The following is a 27,236-nucleotide window of genomic DNA, read 5'->3' as shown; positions in this document are numbered from 1 at the left end:
GGTACGGATGTTGGATATAAAGACCTGGCTCACAGTTGGTGTTCCTGTTCATTTCGAAGGTGTTCAGTAGGGTTGGTGTTCAAGGCTTTGTGAAGGACACTCAAGTTCCTCCACACCAAACTCAAGCTTTGTCTTTATGGAGATGCTGGATGAGAAGACCTGGCTTGTTCCAATTTAACTGAAAAGTGTTCAGTAGGGTTGAGGTCAGGGCTCTGAAGACCACTCTAGGTCCTCCACACCAAACTATGTCTTTATGGGGCTGACTCTGTGCATAAGACACAGTCATTCTGGAATAGAAAAGGGTCTTCCCCAAACTGATACCACAAGGCTAGAAGAGGACAATTGTGCAAAATGTCTTTCCATGTTATACATAGTTGTTTAGCTTGAATAAGGACACCAGTCCATCCAGTTCAATCTGTGTGTGTGTTTATGTCACTATCATTTCCCATATCCCTGTATATTGCGTTTGGTAACCTAAGCGTTTTTTTTTTTGTTTTTTTTTTTTAAACTAAATCGAAACTTCCCACTGACATCACCAATTGTAAAAAGGGAGTTCCACATCCTTGCCACTCTGACAGTAAAGAACCCATCTACACAGTTCAAGGTTGAACCGCTTCCCCTCCAATATCAATGAGTGGCCACGCGTATTCTCCAGCTCCCTGAAACTGAATAGTTTTTTTCCTATGCTAGAACTACCATTGAGGAATACGCTTAATGCGTGTAGTCTTTCCCCGTAACGAGCAATCAAGCACTGCCGGTCGCTCGGTTCTCAGGGCTCCCTGAGCAGAGAGCTGGTGACTGTCAGTCACAGCTCTCTGCGCTCACTGGAGCGCTGGGCTGTGGAGGGGCCGGCTCCGGCTCTCAGCGGATCTTAGAGGCTGAGCTGGGCGTCGGTCCAGGCATGTGGGTGGATCCCAACTCAACTGTCGTGATTTCGCCCCAGCCTGGACCGGTGTTCTGTCAAAATAGCCAATTAATCGAGATCTCAAATCGCGTCACTTCCGGTTACTGTAAAGCATCAGTAATTGGAGATTTAAAAGAGTTGCCGTTTGGCAAGTGTGTAGACTCCGGTACACGAATGAGTTTGCTGTTTTGGACAGAACAGCGGCTAAGGAGGAAAAAGTTGCCACCACTTTGGAGGCGGCCATGTTGTTGGTTAGTATTGGGCGCACTAACAATGTCCGCTCATAATATCGTTTACCGGAGTGTATGTGCTTGCCGGTGTTGTGTCAAAACAGCAACTCGTGATCCACAGGAGAATTACAGCCAAATGAGCTTTGCCTGTACTTATCCTTTAATACGTTTCTTATACTAATTCAGCTTTATTATTTAATCTTTGAGCAACTATAACCCAGTGAACTCTTTTTCCCCCCTTCTATGAGGTATTTACTGTATTGCTTTCCTTTTTGTCTTTCTCTATGCATTGATGTGTCTAGAACCATCACTCATACTTTGGTATCGAGTATTACTTTGTATTCGGTGCTACGTGTTGCATTATGCAGTATTGCATTATGTTTTTGCTCAATTACCCCGCTGGCACCAACCGGCTTTATACAGGAGCATCATTTCTATTCTACTGTTCTTTTTTTGGTAATGTAACTTACATGTCTTTACATGTTGCAGATAGTTGTAGATTGATAGAAAATTGGTGACTGGAATGATAGACACACACACACACACACACACACACCTTTTATTTCTTTACTATGGATTGTCTTTTATTCAATTGTATTGAAAAAAACTCTTACTTTAATATAAAGATTATAAAAAAAAAAAAAAAAACACAGTACTGGAAAAACATGACCTCAATAATTTGGAGGGCGGATTTGGCCATATAGCAGGGCTCAAAATTTCAAGATCTGAGATACTAGACAGTCCTCAAGGGTTAGTCGCCACCAGTTGCCCCACCCAAACCCTATCCTGCCCCGTCTCTAAACACGCCCTCATAAATTATCTCATGAAAAGACACTTAAATGTTTTATGCAGAATTAAGTACTAAAAATAAATATTAACAACAACTTTATCTGTGCCCACCAGTGCAGCCTCGCCCGTGCCCACCAGTGCAGCCTCGCCCGTGCCCACCAGTGCAGCCTCGCCGTGCCCACCATGCTGCCTACCTGCGCCCACCATGCAGCCTACCTGCGCCCACCATGCAGCCTACCTGCGCCCACCATGCAGCCTACCTGCGCCCACCATGCAGCCTACCTGCGCCCACCATGCAGCCTACCTGTGCCCACCATGCAGGGGAACAGAGGAGAGGAAGAGGATTGATGGCCGGATAATCAGATTGCCAAGGAACATCGCTGAAACGACTTTCATTTCAATAGCAGTGTGTTCCCGCCGCTTGGCTTCACATACAGCCCCTGGCCGGGGAACTTTGATACACGTCACTCGTCCCGGGTGATCTGTCTATCAAAGATCCCAGGACCAGGGGGCGGGGCTGTGTGTGACAGCGAGTGCGGGGAACACTCTGTTATTGAAATGAAAGCCGCTAGTGATGTTCCTCGCGCTCTGATGATCCGGCCGCCTGCTCTCCTCTCTTTCCCCCTGTGAGTGCTGGGAGAAGGACTCCCATAATCCCGCCTGCCAGCGGTGCTCGCCCCCCGCCCCCCGCAATAGCCCCCGCTATTTCAAAACACCAGGTCCCATTTATCATAAAGTGGAACTCCAGGCAGCTAATATACGATAAGGAGAGAAAAGAATCACCAACCCAGTACAACATTTCACATGTATGCATTACAGCTTTTTACCCATTTCCAGTTCGCCATGATGAAGGGTCTCAGTTATCCTTCTATAAAGGCCACATTCTTTCCAGCTGACTATATGGGTAAAAGAATTCCATTTTTTAAACGTCTTATTGCTTAAGTAAAAACCTAAAAACGTACCTTAAAGCTGTAGCCTTGATCCACAAGGAATCTCTGTCTCTTGGTGGAGTACGCCATTTCCTGGGTGTCCTGTGACACCAATGAATAGAAGAACGCGTTGTACTCCTCCGCCACCATCCCTGAGAGACAGAGACATCACAGAAGTCACATCAGGGTGAGATAGGAAAGACATGTACAGGTCTATTCAGATAAAGATGAATAAAATCTACTACCTGTTAAGATGGCCCTTCCTATGTCAGGATGCCAATTTGCACTCAAATTTAAAAAACCTGGGGCACCCCATCATCACATGTGAGGAACCCCAATAAACTGACACATCATGAATGTAAAAGGAAAGAGATGAGGACTTTCTGTGGTAGATACATAAACACACACACATATCTCCCTCTCTCTCTCTCTCTATATATAGATAAAAGGATTGCTGAACTTAAAATATTGATCAATAATTCAAGAAATTACATAGAGATACAGAGATCTTTGCTGCAGGAGCCACCCCCCCCCCTTTATTCTTACCTGGGCCGATCGGATCCAGTGATGTGCACGAGCCCCGCGGCTCCAGCCGCTGTCGCTCCTCATTGGACAGATTGACAACTCCGTCCTCACAGGGGTCAGACTGATTTCAGCGACTTGTGTACTACAGAGGCACCATCCCAAGCCAGGCCGTATGCGTTTTTAGACACCGGTATACCATGCCCCTGCTCACAAGGCTCCAAAAAAAAATAAGGGGAGTGGTTCTGCAGCTGAGACTGGAGCCAGGTAAGCGTTTAGGGAAGAGGGGGTGGGGGGAGGGAGATAGAACAGGTAGTGAGTGGGGCATTTTGTTTTACCTTAACACCGGGAATGCAGAAGGGCAAAAGATATTTTTACTTTAGAACCACTGTAAACAAAGCTTTTTCAGCTAAGGTTAGGCAATCATGTGAAAAGAAGCCAACAGCTCCATCTGCAGGCTGCATAAAAAAAAAAAAGATTTTTATGCAATTTTTTTTTTTAAAACCAGTAAAAATAAAAAAAGTAATTTGCTTCATGTATTTTTTTAGTCTTGTATATAATTGAAGAAAACACATCTAAAAACAATATGTATTCTACCGGACACGTTTACCCCCTTCCTGCCCAGGCCAATTTTCAGCTTTCAGAGCTGTCACACTTTAAATGAGAATTGTGCGGTCATGCGACACTGTACCCAAACAAAAGTTTTATAATTTTTTTCCACACGAAGAGAGATTTTTTTTTTTTTAATGGTATTTAATCACCACTGTTTTTTTTTTTTTTTTGCTAAATAAGCAACCGAAAATCTTGAAAAAAAAAAAAAAAAAGAAAAACGGTCATAGTCTGTTACATTTTTTTGAAAACCGGTCATTTTTCTCCTTCACTGATGTGCACTGATAAGGCGGCACGACAGGCACTGTTGGGACTGCACTGATTATCAGTGTAAATGTGCCTTTTACACAAGCCGGTTACTGACTCTCTTCTCCTCTCTTCATGCTGTCAGCAACTGGCTTCTCTTTACCTCCATAATCAGCTGCGATTGGACACAGCTGATTATGTGGTAACCAGATGCCGATGGGCTCTTTACCTCAATCCGTGATCAGCAGCGTCCGGAAGACACATCACAGAGCGCGCCACCTGCGCCCCGCAGCGGGCGCGATCACGGGAGGCCACCATAGGACGCTCCCGCCTGAACTGGAGGACCGCGCCGTAGCAGTCATTCGGCTATAGCGCAGTCGGCAAGTCGTTAAGTGGTGGTATATTTTGGGGGGATGGCAAACAATGCACCCACAGCCAATCCCCGTGGGTCATTCGAGTCAGGTTACCAGCACCCACCCCCGGTCAGTCGATGAGCCCTGCACTTACTTCCAGGCAGCGTTTACCTCTGGCAGCCTCCACGTCTCCTCCCTCCTCTCTTTGTCGTGGGCCGATAGGATCGTCGGGTGTTTTGGCCAATTGCAAATTTGGTCTCAGGACCCACTTCCTGATTGGTGGGGAGGAAATTCAGTGTGAAAATAGCAAATATTAATTCACTATTGCCACACAACTGGGTGGGCTCAAAGCGCAATGCTCTGCGCCCCAAGCCCACCCTTTTTTTGAAGCTTATTTGAGCCTCTGGCTCTAATCACATGCTTAAAAAAAATAATAATCCGGCGCCCTGTACGTAGATTAGGGGGCTGGACGCATGGATAGGGGGGCGGCACCCCTGCGCCCCTAATGGACGGGCCGCCACTGAAGTGGTTAAAGCGACACTTTCGAGATGGTCAGAGGTATGGTCCCCAACTACGCTCAGCAATTCCTCCTGTCAGCTTTACCTTTACTAATAACATTACTTCCAGACCCAGTAGTTGCACAGGGGCAAGCAGATTAAAGTCCCTAAAGCACAGCGAGGGGGACCAGAAAATCAACACTTCCTGAACTGTCAGTTTCTTGCATCTTCTCTTTGGACAGCGGAGATATTTGCAGCGGGAGATTTCATTATTGAAGATCCTTAAAGCAGGGAGGACTATATTCCCCAAAGTCTCCTTTAGCAACTAGAGGGAAGGTCTGCTTTTGGAACTTGTAGTTCTCCAAAATATTAGAAGGTTGCGCTCTACCTTTTAAAAATTGAAACATCCAATCACAGCACAGAGATTTAAAGTAGCCCTTGTATATACTGGCTGTATTGCTCTTTTGACTACTTTAATAAACTCTCATTATTGCTAAAAAAATAAAAAAGTGAAACGAGACATTTGATTAGAATAACGTAACCACAACAAGCTTTGAATTGTTGTTTTCACGCGTTCATTTCTGGCGCTGCATAAATCAGGCGGTACGGTATACTCCGTCGTGAAGAAAGGAAACAAGGAGTTAAGTGTGCTGCAGATGAGGCCCAAGGGGGGCCAGCAGTAATTAAAGCCCCCCTCCGCCATGAACAGCGTTCCCGCTGCCACCACAGGGTGACTCACTGGTCATGTTCCAGGGCGTGAGAAACCTTCAAGCCAATTAGCTGCTCTTAATAAGCGATGGAAGTGCAACCGCTGGTTGTAGCAATCCCTCTAAAAGACATCACAGGGCAGAGGTGTAAAAGTGTCGGGCCGTACAACCTGCACACAACAAACTTCATCCACATGCTTGGGGGGGCTTAGAGGAGTGCATTTGTGCCTTGTAAAACTGGGGCCCCTCGGGGCCCAGGAGTTTGCATGCTCTGTGTTGCTTTCCTCAGGGTTGTCCGTTTTCCTCCCCCATTCCCAAAGACATACTTGACAGGTTAATTGGCTGCTGTCTAAATTGGCCCCGGTATGTGTATAGATCTTGAGGACAAGGACTGATGTGAAAGCATATTACGTAAAAGTGCTGCATAAATTGTTGGCGCCATTTACAGTAATGTGCAAAAGTTTTAGGTACCTGTGAAGAAATGCTGTAAAGTAAGAACGCTTTCAAAAATATATATTGTTGTTTATTGTTATCAATTTACAAAATGCAGAGAGAGAACAAAAAGAAAAATTAAAATGTTCACATTACAGTTTTATAAAGTTATTAAATGCATAAAGTTTGGGTTTTACCTTTTTTCGCTCTCAATACACGCCCCAGGCGCTGCGCCTCCTGTCTTCGGGACCCTCCGTGAGAGGAGATCTGTATTAGAACGTTGGCTTCTGGTAGATCAAAGGAGGTGTCTCCCACCTGATGAACAGAACAGTGCACATAAATCGAGGAAGAGAACAAAGAATAGGAGGAAGAGGACAAAGAAGGACAAAAAAAGAAGGAGGAAGGACAAAAAAAGAAGGAGGAAGGACAAAAAAAAAGAGGAAGGAGGCAGGACAAAGAGGAAGGAGGCAGGAGGCAGGACGAAGAGGAAGGAGGCAGGACAAAGAGAAAGGAGGCAGGACGAAGAGGAAGGAGGCAGGACGAAGAGGAAGGAGGCAGGACGAAGAGGAAGGAGGCAGGACGAAGAGGAAGGAGGCAGGACGAAGAGGAAGGAGGCAGGCAGGACGAAGAGGAAGACCAAGAGGAAAGACGAAGGGGAAGGAGGACAATGAGGAGGAGGAGAAGGAAGAGGAGAAGGAAGAGAAGGAAGAGAAAGAAGAGAAGGAAGAGAAAGAAGAGAAGGAAGAGAAAGAAGAGGAGAAGGAAGAGGGAATTTGTTGTGCTAGCAAGGAGATTTGGGGGGAGAGGATTTACAAGCCACAGACCAACTCTGCCTCACAAACGTCAATTTAGGGCTTGTTCACACCAGGTGCAGTGCTGCACACATGCAAAAATCGTACATTTTCCCACACTGCACAAAAAAGGCCAGCTGTTTGCAAAAACGCACACACACTGAGATGCACCTCCTGGTGTAAATGACCCCTCAGACTGCTGTGCCCTGTGCACAAAAAAGGCTAAGAAACACTAATCTAGTGTATGACCGGGGGGAGTCCTGAGCCCACAAAACGCATTGGTTTCGCTCTTTGCCATATACCATAAAAACCTACTAGACTCATACTAGTGCTGTGTTGCGCTCATACATTCTACACACAGACTACTCCTGCGGACAACCCAGTTGGCTTTTTGTTCCCAAACTTTTTGGTTAAGCACTCTAACATTTCTTACTTAACCCTGGAAGATTGTACCCCCTTCATGACCAGGCCATTTGTTTGCTAAGGCTTCTCCCAAGACGTCCCCCAAGACGTCCCCCAAGACTTCCCCCAAGACTTCCCCCAAGACTTCCCCCAAGACTTCCCCCAAGACTTCTCCCAAGACTTCTCCCAAGACGTCCCCCAAGACGTCCCCCAAGACTTCCCCCAAGACGTCCCCCAAGACGTCCCCCAAGACTTCCCCCAAGACGTCTCCCAAGACGTCCCCCAAGACGTCCCCCAAGACGTCTCTCAAGACGTCTCCCAAGACGTCTCCCAAGACTTCTCCCAAGACTTCTCCCAAGACGTCCCCCAAGATTTCTCCCAAGATTTCTCCCAAGATTTCTCCCAAGACTTCTCCCAAGACGTCCCCCAAGACTTCTCCCAAGACGTCCCCCAAGACTTCTCCCAAGACGTCCCCCAAGACTTCTCCCAAGACGTCCCCCAAGACTTCTCCCAAGACGTCCCCCAAGACTTCTCCCAAGACGTCCCCCAAGACTTCTCCCAAGACGTCCCCCAAGACTTCTCCCAAGACGTCCCCCAAGACTTCTCCCAAGACGTCCCCCAAGACTTCTCCCAAGACGTCCCCCAAGACTTCTCCCAAGACGTCCCCCAAGACTTCTCCCAAGACGTCCCCCAAGACTTCTCCCAAGACGTCCCCCAAGACTTCTCCCAAGACGTCCCCCAAGACTTCTCCCAAGACGTCCCCCAAGACTTCTCCCAAGACGTCCCCCAAGACTTCTCCCAAGACGTCCCCCAAGACTTCTCCCAAGACGTCCCCCAAGACTTTTAGTTTGAAATTTTCCCTCTCTGGCCACCTCCAGTATCCCTATTGGGTATCCTTGTCACAGACAACCCAATTCATTGGAGATGTTCTCTTTATCCCTCTCACTCACCTTAGAAATAAAGATCGTATTGATTTTAGGATTGTGTTTGAAGTTCTGAAGGATCTGCATTCTCTCCCCTTGAGAGGTTGGACCGTAGATATAAGGCCTGAAAAATGAACAAATCACCAATGAACCAACTTTAGGTAGCATGCAGAAAAAAGGTTAATATGAATTAAAAATTTAACGTAAAATTCAAACCTGGACCCGCTCCCCATTCCCCAAGAGTGTCCCTATTGGTCCTCCAGGTTGGCTTTACGCGCTATACAGCATGTGTCAACACAGCACATGTTAACCCGGTACTACATGCACTATACAAATCCAGTAGCTGCCATCACACCTGCACCACAACTCATAGTACATCACTTCATAAAATACTGCAGGTGTGGGGTTCCCTGTGCACTGGGGTGTGCCAACAGTCCATACAAAATGACCGGGCTTATCCATTCTATATCCAATCCATGCTAAGCAGTAACACGGATCTTTTCATTCCCAAGCACCTCCCACGCAGTTAGTAATTACTCCCTAGGGACACATTTAACCCTTTGATCGCCCCTGATGTTGATCCCTTCCCTGCCAGTGTCACGAGTACAGTGACAGTGCATATTTTTTTTAGCACTGATCACTGCATTAGTGTCACTGGTCCCCAAAAAGCATCAGCTATCCAATTTGTCCGCTGCAATATCGCAGTCCGGTTATAAGTCACTGATCGGCCGCCATTACTAGTAAAAAAAAAATAAATATCAAACATATCCCATAGTTTGTAAACGCTGTAACTTTTGCGCAAACCAATCAATATACACATATTGGGATTTTTTTTTTTAACCCAAAACATGTAACAGAATACATAATAGCCTAAATTAATGAAGAAATTCGATTTTTTTTTTTCATTATTTTTATTGGATATGTTTTATAGCAGAAATCAAAGTTTTTTTTTTTTTTTTTTTACTCAAAATGGTCAGGCTTTTTTTGTTTATAGCGCAAAAAATAAAAAATGCAGAGGTGATCAAATACCACCAAAAGAAAGTGCTATTTTTAGGGGGGGAGACATACATTTTATTTGGGTTCAGCGTCGCAAGACCGCGCAATTGTCAGTTAAAGTAAGGCAGTGCCACAACTGTGGGTATAGGATTGAGTATATGGGATTGTATGATTTTTTTTTTTTTTTTTAGGGTTGAACTAGATGGAGGATGGGCAGCTCCAGACCCCAAAGTAGGATGTAAAAGTGACATTTTGTAAGGCTCCAGCTCACCGTCTGCCCACTCGCACGGAACAGCGATCACACCAAAAACTAACATTCCTGGAGTTGCATGTCTAATCTCCTCTCAGACAGATTAAAGGGTCTCATACAGGATCCAATCTCGGCTGGAATGCCTCTAAAGTTCCGCACAAAGCAGAACTAAAAATGAGTGGAAATTGCACTTGGAAATCAATACCATAAAGCTGAACTGCAAGCAGAAAATAAAAGATCGCCAGCCGAATTATGAATCAGTTTTTACCAGCATTGCAAATTTGCATTGGGGGGGGGGGGGGTGGGGGGTGGGGGGGTGTTAATCAATGGGGGCATCAGAAAAAAATGTGGCCCCCAGTTCTATGGGTCAGCGGATGGATAACACAAGGGGGCCCATAGAGAAGCAGATCATCATTAGTGGGCTTTAACAGTCGCTGTGTTGACCCCCAAACAAAAGGGGTGGTTGGCACTTGCATGGGTCGCCTGCATCTATCTAAACTTGTCATCTTCACAGACCACCAGATTCTAAGGGAAGAAGTGTTTTCTGTGCAGCTTCTTGCTCAACTGGGAATGAGAAGATTGGAAGTTTTCGCAATGATTGCTCCAGTGAGGATGCTTGGGAAAGTGAATAAGAGGAGCTGGAACCTGGAAGATTCCTTATTTTATATTATAATTGTAACCCAATATTACGGTGTCAGTGAGAATTGGGTTGGCAGCTTCTGCACACCATAAGGCTTCCACAGTCACCTCGGCTTGTGATATGGAGGAGTCCAAATACAAATTTAGATAAATGATTGTTTGCAAATTTCAACACATTATCAGGGCCAACATGTAACAAATACGTTTTTTTTTTTTTTAACCACTTCAGCCCCGGAAGGATTTGCCCTCTTAATGACCAGGCCATTTTTTTGCGATACGGCACTGCGTCGCTTTAACTGACAATCGCGCAGTCGTGCGATGTTGTACCCACACAAGACTGACGTCCTTTTTTTCCCACAAATAGAGCTTTCTTTTGGTGGTATTTGATCACCTCTGCGGTTTTTATTTTTTGCACTATAAACAAAAAAAGAGTGACAATTTTGAAAAAAAAAAAAAAAAAAAAAAAATATGTCTTCATCAGTTTAGGCCGATATATATTCTTCTACATATTTTTTGGGGAAAAAAAAAATAAAAAAAATCGCAATAGGCATATATTGATTGGTTTGCGCAAAAGTTATAGCGTCTACAAAATAGGGGAAAGATTTATGGCATTTTTATAATTTTTTTTTTTTTTTACTAGTAAAGGCGGCGATCAGCGATTTTTAAATCGGGACTGTGACATTGCGGCGAACAAATCGAACAATTTTGACACTTTTTTGGGACCATTGACATTTTTACAGCGATCGGAGTTAAAAAAAATGCACCGATTACTGTGTAAATGTCACTGGTAGGGAAGGAGTTAACACTAGGGGGCGATCAAGGGGTTAAATGTGTTCCCTCACTGTGTTTCTTACTGTGGGGGGGGGGGGGGGGGGGGGTTGGGAGTGACTAGAGGAGAAGCCAGATCCTTGTTCCTAGCTAGTAGGAACAGACGATCTGCCTCTCCTCTCCTGACAGAACTGGGATTTGTGTTGTTTACACACAAATGCCCGTTCTGTCTCTCGTGCCCGTGATGGCGCGTGGCCGGTTGTCATCGCGACCGCTGGCCACGCTCATTGGCTCCCCAGCCGTGCAGCAGGCGCGCTCATAAACATCAAACATTGTCGGCTGCTTTTTTTTTTTTTTTTTTTTTTGGACAGCTCCAATTACCGGACTTCTTTAACACTTCAGCTGTCAACAGGGGAGACCCCACTGACAGCTCAAAAGAACCGAGCCTGAAAGTATCAGTTTCAGGCATCGGTGCATTTGCACGAGTACCGATACTTGTGCAAATACTCGGTATCCGAACTGATACCGATACTAGTATCGGTGCAACCCTAATAAATTTAATTTGTGCATTTAGCCCTATTACCTGGCGTTCAGCTTTTTAGCCCATACTAGCAACAACGCTGCCTATAAAAACCCCTTCAGACTGGCCACGCTACTGACGGCCAATTAAACCCTGGGAGACTGACGGGCGTGCTTATAAAACATTTGCTCCACCTAATTACATCTTGTTGACCACACTGCTGGCAACCTTTAAATAGAATAATGGCATTTAAATAGACAATTGAGCGTTCTACTTTCCTTATAAAAACCAGCGGTGGCCGCGGCTCCTATTTATAGCTCAAAACAAAAACAAAAAAAAAAAAAAAAGGAAATTCAGATTTCCCAAATTGGTTGTTAGGGCTTTTCTTGTAAAGTGAATGACAGCCTGCGAATCTCAGGCAAAAATAAAATCCTTCTGCCTTCCACCACCAGGAGGACTGCCAGCCAACACAGGAACCCCCCCCTTGAAGCAGATGCCTCAAAACACAAAGTGACTATTCATGGATATAACGGCTTGCAAATCCCTGAACCTTGTTGAGATGCAGGTCCACTTACTTGTTCAGTCGGATGGCGTACTCCTTCAGCGCAAAGACATTGTCGGCAAACACCATTATTTTGTCATTCCTTCTCTCGTGGAACTTAATCAGGAACTGGCAAGCTCGAAATTTGTTTGGGTTCATGGTGTAGAAAAGAATGCGCTTCTTTGACTTGATGGCCACGTATTCTCGGTAGAACTCGGGTGACATAGGGCACCAGACCTGCGGAGGGGAAGACAAAGGTAGGGAGCATGGCTTGGTTAACGGAAGTCAGGCGGACATCCAGGGCACAACGGTTTAATTTGTACGGGAGAGGATGTGGCTGAATAGAAGCCGGCAATCGCCTAATTGGGGATGGAAGACAAGTGCGGGGGGGACAATAAAAAAAGTTTTCTACAGCGGTAACGGCCTTTCTGGGTGGCGGAGAAAATAAATATCTTAATCACGGCTTTCAGGAGCTTAACTTGGAATGGCGACTGAAGATGCGATTACAATGTTTTCAGAAACGCAGAATGGAGTGAAAAACCAAAACAAATAGAAACAGAAAAGGCAGATTAACATGCAAGGGAAAAGAAAAAGCACAACAAGGAAAAAAAAAGAGAAAAAAACTAAATAGAATGAAAGGACTGGAATGAAAAAGGAAAACCATTCAAGCTAACCTCAAAGCAATAAAAAACAAAAACACAATAAAACAAACAAAACACAACCGTTTTATGGTAAGCCACCTATTTATATAACAATCAATTACAATACCAATACATTTTTACCCAAGCTTTCAGTGGTGCTAACCTGGAGCTTGAAGTATTTAGTGTGGAGTTTTTAATCAACAATCTAAAAATCGCATTTTTGACTTACCATAAAATCTTTTTCTTGGAGGACTTTACAAGGCACAAGATGGAGTATTCAGGTATATTGGGGTATGTTGCCACCTTCAGGATGACAAAAAGCGGTAAAGGACTGCCCAGTATAAGCCCTACCACTCACAGAAATCCTCAGGTAATAGAAGGAGTGGATCATAAAAACAGAGGGGAGGAAACTGTGTCCCGTAAAGAAAAGTAAAAAAATCTTAAAATTGTACACACCAGACACAGGATGAGTATTTAGTTATACTATGGGACATTCCAGAGATTGGACCCTTTCTTCCCATGCTGTCAGAATCTTGAGTTGCAATGGTCTGAAAATGACCATACATAAAAGTCCTAAGGAAGACAGCATTAGGCCCAAGACCTTCATGAGAGAGAGTTGGCTCCTTGACTGCAGAGTCTTAACATTCCGAAATTTTGAGACCTTCCCTTTTCTATAATAAAGGCTACGAGCCCTTGAGAGAAGAGCTCCACTAGAGCAATGTGAAGGTCTGCCAACCTTTGTAGGAATGTCGGCAAGTGTGACATGAAAATGGGTTATTCAAAGATCAAAATTACAGTTTGTAGATATCAGATACAATGTTCTAGAATCAAACATCTGAAATGCCTGGCACCAGATGGCTAACAAATATCTCCCCTGCTTTGACAAGTGGAGGCACATAAATCTACAGGATCACAAAGGAGGGCTCAACATAACCTCCCGAAGAACCTTTACCAACGAAGCCAGCATTAGCTAAGGCATGGAAGTCCACCTAGCAGAACTTAACCAAGGAATGAACAGAAGACCAGTTGGAAATCTTGCAAATTTGAGAAACAGTTGCCTGATGCCAAGTAGCACTAACTGATCTAGTGAAGTGTGATTTCACAGGAAATTGGGAAACTTGCCCTTGAGGTCATAAACTTGAATGATGAGCTGTGAAATCCACCTGGCAAAAGTGGAATGAGAAGCTGCTGGTACTCTAGAGGGACCTTCAGGAATGACAGAGTCAGACTGTCCAAAAGGGAGCTGTAGCAAAGTGATAAACCTGTGCGTGCGTCTTAAAACAACCTTGCCCTTGTGTAGCATAAGTAAGGGTTTTTTTACAGGTTAAGATAACCAACACCGGAACTTGTCTCGCAGAAGTGATGATGGCAAGAAAGGCAACTTAGCCTTGTAAGGACAAACAATGGAATATACCTGATGATTCACAAACTTTGAAGAACCAACAGAACAAGGTAACGATCTCATGGAGTCCCTGGAAAACACAGGAACAATGTGGGTAAAGCCCTATATGAAGGTTTTGACTAAGGAGTGAGAGCAAGCGTAATCTGAAAAAGAACCACTAAAGCCAAGATTTGATCCTTAAAAAAGGTACTCAAGGCCAAAACGCAGATATAGACCAGACAAGAGAAAAATGACAACATTCAACTCCGAGAACTTCCTTGGGTGGATATTCCTTGTCACGCATTGACAGAGATACGCTTACCAAGAGAGATGGTAGACTTTGTGAAAATCCTAGCTTTTAAGAGCTCAAAGGGGAGTGGCTGATACGCCCCTGGGCTTCAACAACCAAGTCTTAAAGCCAACGAGCAAGAAGCAGGGTCGCCAACTGGCCTCTTGGAACAGAAGAACTTGGAAGGCAATTATAGCCATGGGAATGTCTTTCATTACAGTTCTACAGAGTAGGCAAGGAAGGAGCATCGGAGAAGGAAAATGTAGATCAGGTTGAACTGAACCCATGGAGTCACCAGAGCATCCACTACGAAGGCTGGAGGATCCCTGCATCTGGAGACAAACCTCAGTTGGTTGTTGAACCTGGAAGCCAGGAGCATCACATCCGGTGTTGTAACCCACCGTTGACGAAAGGTCTTAAAAAACCTTGGGGTGAAGAGACCATTCTCCAGAGTCCAGATGTTGATGACTAAGAAAGCCTGCCTTCAAAGTATTCCATGCCTGGGATGTGTACAGCAGACAGGGTTGAAATGTGTTTGTCCACACCAGCATCAGTTCATTTCTTTTTGAGCTGTGAAACATCTAGTTTCTAGCTGATGGTTGAGTTAAGCCACCAACAACCAAGTCTCTTGTACCAAGAGAATACCAGGACATCCATAGGCTGGTATCCATCATGAGCACCTTCCAAACCACTTGGAGGAAAGATTTTATCAATTCCCATGCCAATCTTGTGACCCACAAAGTCAGGGAAAGATTGGTCCTGCTGGTCATGGGTATGGGATGTTCCAGAGACTGAATCCTTTCATCCCACACTGCCAGAATTTTGATTTGCAATGGTCTAAATTTGGGCAACTGTACCGGTCTTAAAAGGAGGACACCATTAGGCCCAAGACCCTCAAGCAAAAACTGAGGGTCAGCTGGCTCCTGAAGTACAGTGTCCGAATAGTTCAAAACCTTGAAACCTTTCCTTTTCCGGGACAAAGGCTATGAGCCCTTGAGAGAAAAGCTCAACTAGAACAACCTGAAGGTCCGCCAACCTTTGCAGAGATGTCGGCAAGTTTAACGTCTGCCTTCAGCAGAGTCCAGTATCAAAGACATTAACTGTCGGTCCTGCTTCTACCTCTCAGCAGGGTCCGCTACAGCTTCCGTTACAACCCAAGGATGTTGAGATCAGGAAAGCTACAAATTAGCCCCTTCTGGAGCTAAAGCAACTGAAGAAACCAGATAGAGGAAAAAAAATTAATGATAAAGAATAAAAGTTTTTAATCTTTAGAAGGAGAAAGGACATCTATGGTCGTAGGACACTAGCAAAAAACTGAGGCGTGCTTAGAGTGGGAAGGGTTATATTAGACCAGCCTTTCTCAAACTTTTTGTGCCCCAGGGAAACCCTTGAAATAACGTTCAGGTCTCAGGAAACCCCTTATAACATTAGGCCATTGGGAAAATGCCTCTTACACTGGTGGTGGCAAGTGGGAAGAATGACCCCTTTTAGCCTGACCAGAAGGATATCCTTGCATTGATGCTGCTGCCTCTTCCAAGTGGCACTGGACCTGAACTATGCAGACACCATCAAATGGCGAATCAGTTAGCCAGAACTAAAGGAACTCCTAGACACCACTGGAGGAACGCTAGGATTCCACAGAACCCTGGTAGAGAATGGCTGTACTAGACTGTCTTACAGGTTTTGCCAGGGTCCAAATCTTCAGAAAGCAGCAGCAGAACCACAAGTACCTGAATACTCATCCTGTGTCCCAGAACGTACTAGATATATCAAGTAGTAGTTTGTGACATTCAACTGAACTTGTTCTGTAATATTTAAAAAATTAGCTTATGAAGCTTTCTTCAGTTCCTAGAGTGTAAGGAAGTGATCCCAACATTTATGCTCGCACCTTAATCCAATCACCATGGTAAAGCAGCCCAAAGATTTGATGTTCTTTCCTTCCACCATGGGTCCAGCTGCTGTCAATCAAATCCAGGGACCCAGAGGATGGGTGGAGGTACGAGGAGATACAGATGTGGGTGAGAGTATTTTACATTGCTACCATTCACTTGAACTTGCTGACTAGCTGTGGACTGACAACACCAACCCACCCTGCTGTGTTTCTCCCTCCCCATACCTACTTGTGATGGATCAGTGAATGTTTAAATGAGTATTACACTTAAGAAGTTTTACCCCCGCAGCCTTGTTTACTACTGGACACTGCGACCTTTACAATTAAGCCACCTGTGCCTCCAATAGAGAAATGAGAGCCCCTAATCCTAGGTGCCACAGTTGAATGTGTGTACTAATGACCTAGGCGGCCCATGTTATACCCACTTGTTTGTTCATGCGCATCCACATCTCAATCAAATTACAGCTATATATCTGTTTGGGACGACCACAAACCACTGCTTAATTAGGAAGGAGGACGATAGTATATGCAATATATTGATCAACAACACTTCAATCAACTCCCATCCTTTGAGCTGTGTGTATGTCTGATTGTGTGGATTTATGTGCAGCTGCGATCCCAGTTTTTAAATGACAAGGTTGTCTTTAATATTTTGGAAGGTTATACTCAGAGCGCTATTTTTGGTATTTTGTCATATTTGATATTATGGTGTATTTTTTCTAAATAAAATTTAATTTAATTCAACCGTAGTGTTCAGTTACTGCGACCGCTTTGGAAGGCCTTGTCCATTTTTTTTTCTTATATGCAGTTTTTCTGGTTGTTGATACTACATGGTGAAAGGCTGAAGTAATTACTATATTTATTATCTAAATAGTTGTATACTAATAATGCGGTAGATCCGGGCACCACAATATTTTTTCATTTTTACCTATAGGTACAAGTTCCGCATTGGGGGTATACAACCACTTTAAGTACCACAGTTTGTCGCCATTTTATGTGTGTGCGCAATTTTGAAGCATGACACGTTAGGTATCTATTTACTCGGTGTATCATCTTTCACATTATACAAAAAAGTTGGGCTAACTTTACGTTTTTTTTTTAATTTATGAAAGTATTTTTTCCCAAAAAAATAGCATTTGAGAGACTGCTGCGCAAATACAGTGTGACATAAAATATTGCAAAGGCCGCCATTTTATTCTCTAGGGTCTCTGCTAAAACAAAATTATAGATAATGGGGGGGGGTTGGGGTTCCAAGTAATTTTCTCGCAAAAAATACTAAATTTAAACTTGTAAACAACAAGTGTCAGAAATAGGCCTGGTCCTTAAACGGTTAAACAACTTCATTCTAGATGCCTCGAACCTGTGGAGCCGTTTATATTTCTAAATAGAGCCTATTACTACTTCTGAGGCCAGGCAAGCCGATAAATACATAAAATGAGATGATCCGGGGGCGTGGCCTAGCGCAGGATGTGAACGGACGTGTTCCTGTGCAGCTCTGGTCTCTCCTTCCTGATCGGCCATAGACAGAAAACGACCAATTTCTTGCCCAAAGCATCTCCTGCATCCCAGGGAGGCGTTTTGGTGGATGGGAAAGCGGAGAGGGAAGAAGCAACCCCTGGCAAAGATGAGCATCACCACCCGCTTCTGCCAAGATGTCCGCCGCAATACAATCCATTGGCCTAGCGCATCACCAGCCTCCACTCCTGATCTCTTTGGAGACAGCCAGGATGTCCTTCCCGCCGCCTTTTCCCGAGATTCCGGACCCTCCAGCCGTGTCCCTGCAAGCGACCTCAAGGAGCCTACACTGTCGGAGGTAAACCTTGCAGACCTTATGGGGAAGGTGGATGGGCTAAAGATTGACTTAATCATGTGGCAGGACATGCAAAAACTACGTGGCCGGGTTACTGAGACCGAGCAATGTATTAGTGACCTAGAGGATACCATTAACCCCATCCTGCCTAAACTTAATACATATGGGGGGAAGACTGCAACCCTGGAGGCTAAGGTTGATGACCTTGAGAACCGTCTCCGCAGGAATGACCTGCGTCTGGTTGGTCTCCTGGAACGGGTGGAGGGATCTAACCCCGTAGCCTTCCTTGAAAGCTGGCTCGAGCAAGAATTTAGCCGCGCTCAACTATCCCCCTGCTTTGTGATTGAGAGGACCCACCATGTCCCTGGGCACCCCCTCCCCGAAGGTCACCCTCCACGTACTGTGGTGATTCGTCTCAACTACAGGGATCGTGATTCTATCTTGGGGGCTGCCAGGAGGAAGGGAAGTCTTTGGATTAAGAACGCAGTGGTGTCCCTCTTCCCTGACTACTCTGCAACGACGACTGTAGGCTCCTTGCGTATCTTGCCCATACGAACCTTCAAGACAGTTCAATTGCTGAAATTCAACTCCCAGACGGGTCAACTACTACTGACGCACTATTTGCAGATTTCTATAGCATACTATGCGAAAGTACATCTGTCCCTTCAGAACAAGCCTTTCTATGTTTCTTTTAATCACTTGACTTTGCAGCGCTTAGTAGCCACCAGCAGCTTTTCTTAGATAAACCTATTACACTAGGTGAGGTAACTATGCCCATTACCAACCAATAAAACTCAAGGCCTGCACAGCCTCCCCTCATGGTATCAGACACACATAGAATTATTGGCTCCCAGGCTCCTTAAGACATTCCAAGACTCTCTTAAGCTGGAGAAACTTCCGGACTCTAGGAACGAAGCATTCATTGTTGTCGTACCTAAATCTGGAAAGCATAAGCTGCAGTGTGGGTCCTACTGTCCCATATCCCTCTTAAATAACAATACCAAAATTCTAGAAAAAATACTTGCCCGTAGACTTCAGACGGTCATTCTATCCCTCATACCGCCGGACCAGTCCAGTTTTATGCCTAGCAGGAGCACATTTGATAACATTTGTAGATTATATTTACATGTCCATAGTGCAGCACACGCGAAACGTGGTGGATTGGTCCTATCCCTAGACATGTTAAAAGCCTTTGACACTGTGAGCTGGCCCTTCCTCTGGGAAGCTATGGCAAGGGTGGGTATTGGTTCACACTTTGTCCAGTGGGCTTGATTATTATATGCAGACCCAAGGGCCAGAGTCAGCACCAACAAAGATATCTCTGGATAGCTCAAAGATATCTCTCCTTGAAGAGGGGTACCAGGCAGGGGTGCCCTCTCTCTCCACTTCTGTTCGTATTGGCCACTGAGCCGTTGGCCCTGGTGGTGCGACAGACGTCAGACATTTGTCAGTGAGTCAGTCGGGGGCATTCGATCTGGTCCATTAGAGGAGAAGATCTCTTTCTACGCAGACGATGCCCTTATATACTTGGACGGTAGAGAGAGCTCATTTACTAAACTGCTGCGTGTTGTGGAGGAGTTTGGTGCGGCTTCGGGGCTTCAGGTGGGTTGGGAAAAGTCTCAGGCTTTTCTCATAGAGCCCCCCTTTCTTATTGATTATCTACAAAGGTCACATATCCAATTAACGTCCTCCTTTAAATACCTAGGTATTCAAATACATGCTGATCTCTCTAAATACGAAGAACTTAATGTCACTCCTATAGTCAAACAGATGATGGATAGGTTCCATACCTGGTCGTCATTGCCCTTTAATCTAATTGGTAGCATAAACATATTTAAATTGAAAAATTCCTCTATTGTTTTCGAGCTGCCTCAGTTTTTTTTCACTAAAATGTTTTTTGCAAAAATAGACTTCACCCCTTCCTCCTTTGTCTGGAATGGTCGCCAACCTCGTATAGCCAGGTCCTCCTTACAGGCGGCAAAGGCCGCGGGTGGCCTGGCCTGCCCAAATTTAAGAAATTATTTCCTTGCTTCCCAACTCAGCTATGCCTATGCTTGGTTAACACTATGACCCCCAAACTCCTGCCACAGCACTCTTATTGACCCTCTTTGGACCTTCTAAGGGACGAACTCCACAGATCGAGGAGATATGGTGGCTGCAGATTCTCCCCTGTTGAGGTTAGCTTTATGGCTTGGAGGGAGGGGGAGGTGGAACAACTCTGACACAGTCTTCTCTGGGTATCTCGCCACAGACTCCCCTGTGGCAGAACCCCAATCTCCCTGAGCTCCCTGAGCTCTTCGGCCACCTGGACTCGACATGGTGGAGTCGATTTGGAATTACACATCTATCCCATATAGCTGAGAATACCTTACTACCCTTTGATGTACTCAGACTTAATAATGGCCTGGACAATAAATCCTTCTTCAAATATATTTTATTAAGACACCCATTTGGGCACAGTTTGGGCCACTGAGCTCACGGAATAGTCTATTGAAAACCTTTTGTAGTTCCCGGAAATTGCCAAGCTGGTGACGAACTTCTATGGTCGCCTCCAGCTGGTGGAAGTGGATCCTTTCCAGAACTCTCATTGCAAAATGGCTGTTGTCTATGCCTGAGCTTTCTAAAGAGGACTGGGAAGAAGCAACTGAGATATGTTTTCAGCATATAATTAGCACTGCTGACCTGCTGGTACAATTTAAGGTTATACACCACCTGCATTACACACCAGCTAGGCTGGTTTGGAGGGGCCTGGAATGGGATATTGCATGTGCTAGATGTGATATGATTGCTGCTGATTTTTTTTCACATGTCCTGGATGCGTTCTGGAGCTTTCAACCTTCTGGAAGGATTTATTTGCTTTTTTTGACCACAAACTTCACCTACCGATACCCCACACTCTGGAAGTTGGACTTTTAGGAACTCTTAATGACCATGTCCCCCGTACACACGCCAGGACTTTGCTACGCATACTGTTATTTTATGCACTTAAAACTTATTGCACTGGAAGGATGTGGGCCCCCCTTTCAGCCCACGCCTTCTTCTGCACTGTTCATGGGGTCAAAATTCCAATTGTTATACAAGAGCAGTGCATGCCCTAAGAAATTCACCAAAATATGGCAACCATGGCTAGATGTCTCGGAGGATTTGAAGGGGGATGTCCTTTCTTCACAGCTCTCCCAATGAGTCCTCCACCAATGTAATCCAATAACACTGTTCGGCAGGATGCCAAAACTAATAATCACAGATAGCCTTATATGAAACATCCAATGCCTGGATCTCTACTGTTGTTACGGGGTCGTATGTGTTGAGGGCTTGAGTGAGTGGAAGTATGAATGCGCAAATGTTTGTTGTTGGGGTATTTTTGTTTACTATGGACTGTTAAAAATTGATTCATTCTACATACTACCCTGTTTCCCCAAAAATAAGACCTAGCGTGATTGTCGGTGATGGCTGCAATATAAGCCCTACCACCCCAAATAAGCCCTAGTTAAAATCCTTGTAGGTCTTATTTTCAGGGTAGGGCTTATTTTCGGGGAAACAGGGTAGGGCTTATTTGGGGGGTAGGGCTTATTTGGGGGGTAGGGCTTATATATAGCAGCCGCAATCAACACAATTTAGTTCCCATTTCTATTCTTCCCAAAACCAGACTCCCTTTCTCTTGTGCCCTTTGGAACTCCCGCTCTGTCTGCAACAAGCTCACCTCTTTCCATGACCTCTTTATTGCCAGCTCATTTAACCTACTCGCCATTACCGAAACCTGGCTCCACGAATCCGACACTGCGTCTTCTGCTGCCCTATCCCATGGTGGTCTTCTCTGGACTCACTCCCCCAGATACAGCGGACGTAAGGGAGGAGGTGTCGGAATCCTTCTAGCCCCACATAGCACCTTTCAGGCACTTCAGCCACCTCCCTCTCTGTCACTCTCCTCTTTCGAAGCACACTGTATTCGTCTTTTCACTCCAATTTCTCTAAGGATAGCTGTGATCTACAGGCCCCCTGGACCAGTATCAACCTTTCTTGAAGACTTCTCTGCCTGGCTACCCTACTTTCTTTCTTCTGAAATCCCCACTATCATTCTCGGGGACTTCAACATCCCTATTAATACTAACACTCCTTCCACTTCCAAACTTCTTAGCCTAACATCCTCCTTTCACCTGAACCAGTGGATACATGCTCCAACTCACTCAGAAGGCAATATCCTTGACCTCGTGTTCTCTGACCTTTGCACTCCATGCAACCTCTCTAACTATCCACTACCTCTCTCTGATCACCACCTTATTAGTTTCACTCTCTCCCTTTCCTTCACCTCCTCTCCCTCCAACCACCTTAAAGTTACTCGCAGAAACCTACGTCATCTCAACCCTTCTCTACTCTGCTATCAACAACCTCTACGACAAAATCTCACCCCTATCCTGCACCAACCTAGCCACTTCTGTGTACAGCGCTTCACTTCTAGCCTCACTAAACTCACTTGCCCCCCTCACTACACACAGAATCAAGCCCAGACCCCTTCAACCTTGGCAAACAGATGATACTAGAAGTCTGAAAAAACGTAGTCGTGCTCTTGAGCGTCTGTGGCGTAAGACTAAGTCCCAGAGAGATTTCAACCAATATAAATCTGCCCTCCAAAAATACAATTCCAGCCTCCTCTCTGCCAAGCAGACCTATTTTACCACTCTCATTAGCAACTTATCATCCTGTCCCCGTCAACTCGTCTCCACCTTCAACTCTCTACTTCATCCTCCACCGCCTCCACCCGCCAACTCACTCACTGCACAGGAGATCGCCAATCACTTCAAACAGAAGATTGATACTATTCGCGCTGAGATCTCTACTGTGCCGACACCCTCCACGCTTTACACTTCATGCCCACAGGTACAATCATTATTTCCCTCTTTCAACCCCACCACTACAGACGAAGTTGCTAAACTACTTGCTAATGTCCACCTTACCACCTGCCCTCTGGATCCTGTTCCCTCACAAATGCTACGTTCACCCTCTGGCCCTATACTACACTCTCTAACCCACATCTTCAATCTCTCCCTCTCTTCTGGCATCTTCCCTAACTCTCTAAAACATGCACTTGACAGACCCATACTTAAAAAGCCCTCACTGGACCCATCCAATCTTAACCTACGCCCCATCTCCTTGCTCCCCTTCTTATCCAAACTCCTCGAACGTCTGGTCTACAACCGACTGAGCGTCCACCTCACTGATAATGGCCTTCTTGATCCCCTTCAGTCTGGATTTCGTCCTCAACACTCCACAGAAACTGCTCTCCTAAAACTAACAAACGATCTACCAACGGCCAAAACTAATTGACACTATTCTGTATTCCTACTCCTGGACCTCTCTGCTGCCTTTGATACGGTTGACCACCCCCTCCTCCTCAAAAAACTACACGCCTTTGGTCTCCGTGACTGTACACTTCGCTGGTTCTCTTCCTACTTATCCAACCGCACCTTTAGCGTTTCTTATAACTACTTCCTCCTCTCCTCTTTCTTTCTCTGTTGGGGTCCCTCAGGGTTCTGTTCTTAGACCTCTACTATTTTCAATCTACACTGCCTCCCTGGGTCAACTGATAGCCTCCCATGGCTTCCAATACCACCTCTACGCTGATGACACCCAAATCTATTTCTCTACCCCTCAGCTCACTCCCTCTGTCTCCTCACGTATCAGTAATTTACTCTCAGATATATCAGTCTGGATGTCACACCACTTCCTTAAACTCAATCTAGCCAAAACTGAACTTTTTTCCTCTCCCATATGCCTCTTCACCTGATCTCTCTGTCAAAATCAATAGCACAACTATAAGCCCATCCCCACGTGCCAAGGTTCTAGGTGTAGTCCTAGACTCTGAACTCTCCTTCAAGCAACACATCCAATCACTGTCCAAATCCTGCCGCCTCAACCTCCACAACATCTCCAAAATACGCCCCTTTCTAACCAATGACACAACAAAGCTCTTAATTCACTCGCTGGTCATCTCTCGCCTCGACTACTGCAACTCCCTTCTCATTGGCTTACCTCTACATAGTCTATCACCTCTTCAATCCATTATGAATGCCGCTGCCAGACTCATCCACCTTACCAATCGCTCTGTGTCTGCCACTCCTCTCTGTCAATCCCTCCACTGGCTTGCGCTCACCCAGCGAATTAAATTCAAAATACTAATAACTACGTACAAAGCCATCCACAATTTTTCCCCCAGCTACATCACTAGCTTAGTCTCTAAATACCAACCCACTCGCTCTCTTCGTTCCTCTCAAGACCTCCTGCGCTCTAGCTCCTTTGTCACCTCCTCCCATGCTCGCCTCCAGGACTTTTCCAAAGCCTCTCCAATCCTATGGAACTCCTTACCCTAATCTGTCCGCTTATCTCCTACTTTATTAGCTTTCAGAAGATCCCTGAAAACCCTCCTCTTCAGAGAAGCCTATCCTACTCACACCTAACAACTGTATTTTCATTTTTTCCATCAGCTCATCCCCCACAGTTATTACCTTTTGTTTCCACTTGACCCTCCCTTCTAGATTGTAAGCTCTAACGAGCAAGGCCCTCTGATCCCTGCTGTATTGAATTGTATTGTAAGTGTACTGTCTGCCCCATGTTGTAAAGCGCTGCGCAAACTGTTGGCGCTATATAAATCCTGTATGATAATAATAATAATGATAATAATAATAATATTGCAGACATCACCGACAATCACCCTAGGTTTTTTTGGAGGGAAACAGGGTATGTGATTGGTTCTGTTATGTGCACCTTACACATCTGTAATTGCTGTCCGTCTCTGTTGTTTTTCTAATGTAAAACCAAAAAAAAACGTCTTTAAAAAAAAAAAAAAAAAAGAGATGATCCACCAATTGTCACAAGCAGCATCATTTGTGGTCTTCCCCACCCATGTAAGATCAGTAGACGGAAGGGACAATTTTTTTTTTTTTTGTAATCCTTCTCCATGTATACGACTGTTAGAAGCCTGTGAACCTCAAACAATGATTGTATTTAACCAAAAGAGGGCTGCTCTGTGTACTCACACCGGGGTTATGTGATATTACCAGCTCAGGTGTAGACCGTTCCTAAAAAAAAAAAACTTTCCAGGCGCTCGGCCCGGCCTACAATGGGAACACAAAGCCGGCTTCCAGACTCTTATTATAAACAGACGGATCATCTGGATACAATGCCAGGGTGCCTCTGGTCTAATAGAAAGTTACATTTGGCCCTCAGGCATACAAAACTATTTTTTATTCCTTTCTCAATAGGCGGCTGGCCGGCCCTTACACGGACTAATACGGAGTGGAAAGGAATGGGGTTGGAGAGACGTTGGAAACGTTACAATTACACAGCTTGAGAAACAGAAAATAAAGGCAATCTCCGCATACAGGAAAAAGTTCCCAGAACATGGCCATACACCTGCTGCAAATGGTGGAAATGTGTAGACACGCGGCTCCCTCTAGTGGTGGGATAGCAGACAGTGCAGTCTTTTGCAGTATTATAGTCAGCATTTTTTTTTTTTTTTTTTTTTTAACCACTGTAAGACTAGGCCTTTTCTGGAAATTTGTGTTTAACCACTTCAGCTGTGGAAGGTTAACCCCCCGCCCCCTTCATGACCAGGCCATTTTTTGTGATATAGCACTGTGTTATTTTAAGACCCCTTTCACACTAAGGTAGTTTTCAGGCGTTTTAGTGCTAGAAATGGTGCCTGAAAACTGCCTCCCATGCCACACTGGGGCGGTGCGCTTGCGGGAAGCTCGAAAAAGTCCTGCAAGCAGCATCTTTGGGGGCGGTTTGGGAGCGCTGTATACAGCGCTCCCAAAAGGCCCCTACCCACTGAAATGCATGGCCATCACTTCGGAAGCGCCGCAACATGGGTGCTTTTAACCCATTCTTGGGGGGGGGGGGGGTTAAAAGCATCCTGCTAGTGGTGGAAAAGTGTCGCTTAAACAGCGGTAAATCGCCGCTAAAACAAGCCCAGTGTTAAAGGGCTCTAACTGACAATTGCGCAGTCGTGCAACGCTCTACCCAAATATAATGCATGTCCTTTTTTCCCCCACAAATAGAGCTTTCTTTTGGTGGTATTTGATCAACTACCCGCATCCAATTCACATAAGTGTGAACCCAGCAAACAACCATATATGGGGCAGATCGATTGGTTTTTAATGATATTTAAAGTGAAGTTGATTTGCTCTTAGAAATTTTTTTTTTTTAAATAATATGCGGAATAAAGTTGATTTTAACCTCTTCAGCCCCAGGAAGGTTTCCCTCTATGACCAGGCCATTTTTTTGTGATTTGGCACTGCGTTACTTTGACAATTGCAGGGTCGTGTGATGTTGTACCCAAATAAAATATATGTCCTTTTTTTCCCCACAAATAAAGCTTTCTTTAGGTGGTATTTGATCACCTCTGTGGTTTTATAAAACAAAAAATACCGACAATTTAAAAAGGAAAAAAAAAAAACAATTAGAGATATGTGTATATATATATATAGATAGATAGATAGATAGATAGATAGATAGATAGATAGATAGATAGATAGATAGATAGATAGATAGATAGAGAGAGATATCTCTCTCTATCGATCTTTTTTTAAATTACTTTCTGCTATATAACACATCCAATAAAAACAAATTATATATAAAAAAAAAAAAAAAATCTAATTTATTCATCAATTTAGGCCAATATGTATTCTATTTGTTTTTGGTTTAAAAAAAAAAAAAAAAATCCCAATAAGCGTATATTGATTGGTTTGCACAAAAGTTATTGTGTCTACAAGCTATGGGATATATTTATGGAATACTTATTCATTTTTATTTACTAGTAATGGCGGCGATCAGCGCTTTTTAGCAGGACTGACATTGCAGCAGACAAATTGGACACCAAGTGACACTTTTTGGGTACGGGTGCTAAAAAAAAAACGCACTGTCACTGTATTAATGACTGGCAGAGAAGAGGTTAACATCAGGGGCGATCAAAGGGTTTAATGTGCTCCCAGGGAGTGCTTACGGACGAGGAGGTGCTTTCACTGGGGGGGAGGGGGGTGTTCCTGCTTAGCAGAAACTCAAGAACTCCATCTTCCCCTCTCACAGAACAGCGGTCTGCCTTGTTTTCTCCAATCACAGTGGATTGGAGAAATCACTCAGGTTCTCAGGTTTCATGTCACCGGATCGCTGTGATAGTCTCT

General features: G+C 44.8%; 1 protein-coding gene across 1 annotated transcript in view; it reads right to left on the bottom strand.

The window, feature by feature from the left end:
• Positions 1-27,236, bottom strand: part of ERCC3 (ERCC excision repair 3, TFIIH core complex helicase subunit) — a 61,638-nt gene that overhangs the window by 5,763 nt on the left and 28,639 nt on the right. Inside the window, exons 10-13 of the mRNA XM_073634416.1 lie at positions 12,083-12,285; positions 8,362-8,458; positions 6,416-6,533; positions 2,886-3,004 (exon numbers count right to left, since the gene is read on the bottom strand). Of these exons, the coding sequence (XP_073490517.1) occupies positions 2,886-3,004; positions 6,416-6,533; positions 8,362-8,458; positions 12,083-12,285 (537 nt within the window). The remainder of the gene's footprint in view (positions 1-2,885; positions 3,005-6,415; positions 6,534-8,361; positions 8,459-12,082; positions 12,286-27,236) is intronic.

The sequence above is a fragment of the Aquarana catesbeiana genome, linkage group LG06 (genome assembly GCF_042186555.1).
Source record: "Aquarana catesbeiana isolate 2022-GZ linkage group LG06, ASM4218655v1, whole genome shotgun sequence".
NCBI classification, from domain to species: domain Eukaryota; kingdom Metazoa; phylum Chordata; class Amphibia; order Anura; family Ranidae; genus Aquarana; species Aquarana catesbeiana.
Note: the sequence above shows the minus strand (reverse complement) of the source record. Positions and strands in the feature narration are given on the sequence as shown.